At 37.1% G+C, this 7,042-nt stretch overlaps 1 protein-coding gene across 1 annotated transcript; it reads right to left on the minus strand.

Annotated features, from left to right (window-relative positions):
* Positions 1-5,441: 5,441 nt before the first annotated feature.
* Positions 5,442-6,669, minus strand: LOC111751269 (beta-defensin 103A-like). Its single transcript, XM_023550944.2, has 2 exons — positions 6,358-6,669; positions 5,442-5,700 (listed from the first exon to the last, which is right to left on the minus strand). The coding sequence occupies exons 1-2, from the start codon at positions 6,413-6,415 to the stop codon at positions 5,555-5,557; spliced, it is 204 nt and encodes a 67-aa protein (XP_023406712.1). The 5' UTR covers positions 6,416-6,669; the 3' UTR covers positions 5,442-5,554.
* Positions 6,670-7,042: the final 373 nt, after the last annotated feature.

The raw sequence follows: 7,042 nt of genomic DNA on the forward strand, positions 1-7,042 counted from the left end.
TCAATAACAGAAAAACCAAGGAAAAAAAAATCAGACACATGGAAACTTAACAATACCTTGCTCAAAAACTATTCACTTATAGAAGAAATAAAGAACAGAATAAAGAAATTCATAGAATCCAAAGATAATGAAAACATTTCCTACCGGAATGTTTGGGACACAGCTAAAGCAGTGCTCAGAAGTCAATTTACAATAATAAAAGCATACATACGAAAAAAAAGAAAGGGCCAAATTCAAATAATTATCCCTACAACTTGAACAAACAGAAAGAAAGCAACAAAAACAACAACAAAAAAACCTTCGGCACCAGGAGAAAGCAAATAATAAAAATTAGGGCAGAATTAAATGAAACAGAGAACAGAAAAACAATTGAAAGAATTAACAAGAACAAAAGAAACCCTTGGGCACCAGAAGAAAGCAAATAATAAAAATTAGAGTAGAGAATTAAATGAAATAGAGAACAGAAAAACAATTGCAAGAGCTAACAAGAACAAAAGATGGTTCTTTGGAAAGACCAACAAAATCGGTAAACCATTGGCCAAACCGACAAAAGTAAAACAGGAGAGGAACCAAATAATGGAAGTAAGAAATGAGATGGGCGATATCACAAAAGACCCAACTGAAATTAAAAGAATCATTTCAGATTACTATGAAAAATTTTACTGTAACAAATTTGAAAACCTATAGGTAATAGACATTCTTAGAAACTCACTACCTACCCAAACTAACACAAACAGAGGTAGAACAACTAAATAATCCCATAAAAAAGAAGAGTTTCAAAAGGTAATTTAAAAACTCGCAACAACAACAACAGCAACAAAAAGCCCTGGCCCTGATGGCTTCATTGGAGAACTTAACCAAACTTTGAAAGAAGAGTTAACACTACTACTACTACAGGTATTTCAGAGCATAGAAAAGAACGGACTACCCCCAAACTTATTCCATGAAGCCAGCATAACCCGGATACCAAAACCAGATAAGACACCACAAAAAAAGAAAATTACAGACCAATATCCATCATGAAATTAGACGCAAAAATCCTCAAAAAAGTTCTAGCCAATAGAATTCAATCACATATCAAAAAAAATTCACCATGACCAATTGGGATTCAAACCAGGTATGCAGGGATGAATTAATATTAGAAAAACAAACAGTGTAATCCACCACATAAATAAAACAAAAGACAAGAACCACGTGATCTTATCAATTGATGCAGAAAAGGCATTTGACAAAGTTCAACACACATTTATGTTAAAAACTCTCAGCAAAATAGGAATAGAAGGAAAGTTCCTCAACATAATAAAGGGCATTTATACAAAGCCAACATCACCCTAAATGGAGAGAGTCTGAAAGCATTTCCCTTGAGAAAGGGAACCGGACAAGGATGCCCTTTATCACCACTTTTATTCAACTTTGTGCTGGAGGTCCTAGCCAGAGCAACTAGGCTAGGAAAAGAAATAAAGGGTATCCAGATTGTCAAGGAAAAAGTAAAAGTATCTCTATTCGTAGATGACATAATCTTATACACAGAAAACCCTAAAGAATCTACAAGAAAACTACTGAAACTAATAGAAGAGTTCAGCAGATATCTGGATGCACGATAAACATACCAAAATCAGTTGGATTGCTCCACACCAAAAAAGAAAACTTCAAAGAGGAAATCACCAAATCAATACCATTTACAATAGACCACAAGAAGATAAAAGACTTAGGAATAAATTTAACCAGGGACGTAAAAGACCTGTACAATGAAAACTACAAGACACTACTGCAAGAAACCAAAAGAGACCTACATAAGTGGGGAAAAGCATGCCTTGCTCATGCATAGGAAGACTCAATATTGTGAAAATGTTTATTCTACCCAAAGCAATCTATAGATACAATGCAAACCCAATCCAAATTCCAATGAGATTTTTTAAAATGAGATGGAGAAAAAAACTACCAACTTCATATGGAAGGAGAAGGGGCCCGGGATAAGTAAAGCATGACTGAAAAAGAAGGACAAAGTAGGAGGCCTCACAGTACCTGATACTGGGACCTATTATACTGACACAGTAGTCAAAACAGCCTGGTACTTGTACAACACATATACATAGAGCAATGGAACAGAATTGAAAATCTAGACATAAATCCATCCACACATGAGTAGCTGATATTTGACAAAGGCTGAAAGTCTGTTAATGGGGAAAACACAGTGTCTTCATCAAATGGTGCTGGTATAACTTTATATCCATCAGCAAAAAAATGAAACAAGATAGATACCTCACACCAAGCACAAAAACTAACTCAAAACGGATCAAAGACCTAAACATAAAATCTAAAAGGACAAAGATCATGGAAGAAAAAAATAGCAACAACTCTAGGAACCCTAATACATGGCATAAACATAATAACATATATAATTTACAATGCACAAACACCAGAAGAGAACCTAGATAACTGGGAGGTCCTAAAAATCAAACACTTTTGCTCATCCAAAGAGTTCACCAAAAGAGTAAAAAGACTACCTACAGAGTGGGAAGAAGTTTGTAGCTACAAGAAATCCAATCAGTGCCTCATCTCTAAAATCTAGATGATACTGTAAAAAACTCAATAACAAAAAGATAAATAACCAAATTAAACAATGGGCAAGTGATATGAACAGGTACTTCACTAAAGAAGACATTCAGGCAGATAATAGATACATGAGGAAATTTTCACAATCATTAGCCATCAGAGAAATGCAAATCAAAACTACAATGAGATACTATCTTGCTGTCATTAATTCAAAGAACACAAAATAATAGATGTTGGAGAGGTTGTGGAGAGTCTGGAACTCTTATACACTGCTGGTGGGAATGTAAAATGGTACAACCACTTTGGAGATAGAATTGGCACTTCCTTAAAAAGCTAGAAATAGAATTATTGTATGATCCAGCAATCCCACTCCTTGAAATATATCCTAGAGAAATAAGAGCCCTCACATGAAGACATATACGCACACCCATGTTCATTGTAGCACAGTTTACAATAGCAAAAAGATGGAAACAACAAAGGTGCCCATCGATGGATGAATGGATAAACAAATTATGGTATATTCACACAATGGAATACTATGCAACGATAAAGAACAGCAATGAATCCGTGAAACATCTCATAATATGGAGAAATCTGCAAGGCATTATGCTGAGTGAAATCAGTCAGTTGCAAAAGAACAAATATTGTATAAGACCAGTATTATAAGAACTCAAGAAAAAGTTTAAACACAGAAGAAAATATTCTTTATTAGTTACAAGGGTGAGGAGGCAGAGAGAGGGATATTTACTAATTAGATAGTAGACAAGAAATATTTTAGAAACAAACTACCAACTTCATACGGAAAAGGAAGAGGCCCCAGATAAGTAAAGCACTATTGAAGAAAGTGAAAAGGACTTGAAGCACTTACTAATAAAGATCAAAGACCACACAGCCTTCAGTATGGATTACTCCTGAACATAAAGAAAACAAAAACCCTCACAACTGGACCCATGAGCAACATCATGATAAACGGAGAAAAGATTGAAGTTGTCAAGGATTTCATTTTACTTGGATCCACAATCAACAGCCATGGAAGCAGCAGTCAAGAAATCAAAAGATGCATTGCATTGGGTAAATCTGCTGCAAAGGACCTCTTCAAAGTGTTGAAGAGCAAAGATGTCACCTTGAAGATTAAGGTGCACCTGACCCAAGCCATGGTATTTTCAATCACATCATACGCATTTGAAAGCTGGACAATGAATGAGGAAGACGGAAGAATTGACACCTTTGAATTGTGGTGTTGGCAAAGAATATTGAATATACCATGGACTGCCAAAAGAATGAACAAATCTGTCTTGGAAGAAGTATAACCAGAATGCTCCTTAGAAGCAAGGATGGCGAGACTGCATCTTACATATTTTGGACATGTTGTCAGGAGGGATCAGTCCCTGCAGAAGGACATCATGCTTGGCAAAACATAGGATCAGCAGAAAAGAGGAAGACCGTCAATGAGGTGGATTGACACAGTGGCTGCAACAATTAGCTCAAGCATAACAACAATTGTGAGGATGGCACAGGACTGGCAGTGTTTCCTTCTGTCGTGCATAGGGTCGCTATGAGTCGGAACAAACTTGATGGCACCTAACAACAACAACATTGAAGAAGAAAAATAAAGTAGGAGGACTCTATAGTTATCTGACCTCAGAACCCAATATACCACTGTGGTAGTCAAAACAGCCTGGTACTGGTACAATATCAGATACATAGACCAATGGAACAGAGTTGAGAACCAAGATGTAAATTGATTCACCTGTGGTCACCTGATATTCGACAAGCGCCCAAAATCCATCAAACGGGGAAAAGACAGTGTTTTTAACAATTGGTGCTGGCAAAACTGGATGTCCATCTGTAAAAAACTGAAACAGGACCCATACCTCACATCATGCACAAAGACTAACTCAAAATGGATCAAAGACCTATATATAAAACCAAAAACTATCAAAGTCATAGAAGAAAAAATAGGATCAACGCTAGAAACCCTGATCAACGGCATTAACAGGATACGAATCATAACTAACAACACACAAACTCCAGAAGATAAGCTAGATAACTGGAATCTTCTAAAAATTAAACACTTATAATCATCAAAAGTCTTCACCAAAAGAATGAAAAGAGAACCTATAGACTTGGAAAAATTTTTGGCAGTTACAAATAGGACAAATCCACAGGAAAATCCAACACCTCTACAATAAAAAGACAAAAAATCCAATTAAAAAACAGACAAAGGAAATGAACGGACATTTCACCAAAGAAGACATTCAAGTGGCTGACACATGAGGAAAGGCTCGTGACCACTAACCATTAGAGAAATGCAAATCAAAACCGCAATGAGATACCATCTCACCCTGGCATTACTGGCACGAATGAAAAAAACAGGAAATAAATGCTGGAGAGGCTGCAGGGAGATTGGAACTCTCATGCACTGCTGGTGGGAATGCAAAATGGCACAACCACTTTGGAAAATGATATGATGCTTCCTTAAAAAGCTAGAAATATCATATGATCCAGCAATCTCACTACTAGGAATACATCCTAGAGAAATAAGAGCCATCGCACAGACATATGTGCACGCATGTTCATTGCAGCATTGTTCACAGTAGTAAAAAGATGCAAACAACCTAGATGCCCACCAACAGATGAAAGGATAAACAAACTATGGTACATACACACAGAGGAGTACTACAGAATGATAAAGAACAATGATGAATCTGTGAAGTATCTCAAAATATGGATGAATCTGGAGGACATTATGCTGAGGGAAATAAGTCAATCACTAAAGGACAAATATTATATGAGACCACTAGTATAAAACTCGTGAAAAGGTTTACATACAAAAAGAAACAATCTTTAATGGTTACGAGGGAGCAGAGGGGTGGGGATGGAAATACACTAAATAGACAATAGATACATATACATATATATAATTTGATTTTGTTTTTGTAAGTTTTAAGGAGGCATTTTCTCGCTGTACAACATTATGATCGTGTTTCTGGAGTTTTTATTTCTTTTTTCGGCAGCATTTTCGGCCAGTCAAAGAACAGTGGCCTATCTGTTCCTCCTTTGGAAGGCAGCCAAGCACTGCACACCTGCCGCTTCTTATTTTGCAAAAATATTTTTGTAATGCACTTATGAATACTCCTTTACCTGTAATTAAAAATAGAAGACATGGGAAAGTATTAGGAAGCCTTATGGAATTCCTCAAATCTGTTATCTTTCTTTTATTCTCTCATTTCTTTTCCTTTTTTGTGTAAAATAAAAGGTAGAACTAAGCAGCCTATCAATGTTTCTATGGGCTACAACTCAGCTGTGAAATTGCAGTGGCATTGGGGAAGTGGTGTGACCACCAGAACCTTTCATATGAATAGACACACAGAGAGAGGCTATGGGCTACAGTGCTCCTCCAAGCCTTCTAAGTGACCCAAAGACTCTAACTTCTAACCACTAAACATAATAAAACGGAAGCCTGTGATTCCCTTCTCAGATAAAGTCAATCATTCCTTTTGATATGAATTTTTTTTAACACTTTCCTATATCTCATTTGCAGGTATGCAGTTTTCCCATGAAGTAATGGGTGAAGACATAGAGTTTATAAGCTATTTTTTCTCTTAAGAGTGGCTGCTGAGAAAAGACTGTGAATGCTTCTTTAAGGTTCTTGTCCAAAAAAAAAAAAAATCCAAGGATACCTAGTTCTCATACAAAACCTTTACTTGATCTAAAGTCTCCTGAAGGATGGAGAGGGACTGAGTCTGTATTGCACATTCTCAATTCTTTCAGCCTTCTTATTTCCCAGGCCCATCTTACCTGGAACAGACATCGAGAACAAGAAGAGCAATGCAAGTAGAAGATAATGGATTCTCATAGCTGACAGGCTTCACAGCAAGCTGAGACTGGAGCAAAAGATGTGCTTGTACACTTTATAAAGGTTCCCACACACAGCCCTAGGCAGAAGTAAGCAGCAGCTGCGATGTTTGTAATATTATAGTGATGACATTATGACATATTTCCTGATGCTTCATACAAATGTCTCTCAGAACACACCCAATTACCCTGTATTACAAACCTAATGAATGAAGTAAAGCTGAGTATAGACATATGGCTCCCCTGAACTCTTCTAGGTTTCAGTGTCTTGCCCATGTCTGGTTCAGATATAGTAGCAGATATAGGTAGCGCTGGTGTGGACCGGGTCTGTCTACTTTTGGGAGTGATCCCAGAGCATGTAGGGCTGAATATGTTTCTTTTAAACTTTTCACTCCTGCCTTCTTTCCAAAGTGCTGTGTAAGTCTGAGGTCCCCCTGGAAACCAAAACCCTGGACATATTCAGAATCTGGGAATAAACTAGGGCTGGGCCATTCACTGAGCCTGTACTTTGACTCTCAGACAAAGTGAGAGTCAGGCTGTGAGAAAGGGGGAGATGGGCTATATTCAGGAGCCTCTGATCTCATGATCTTTGGGCTATGATGGGGTGCCATAACTTGAGTGAAACTTG

The sequence above is a fragment of the Loxodonta africana genome, chromosome 19, assembly GCF_030014295.1.
Source record: "Loxodonta africana isolate mLoxAfr1 chromosome 19, mLoxAfr1.hap2, whole genome shotgun sequence".
Lineage (NCBI taxonomy): Eukaryota > Metazoa > Chordata > Mammalia > Proboscidea > Elephantidae > Loxodonta > Loxodonta africana.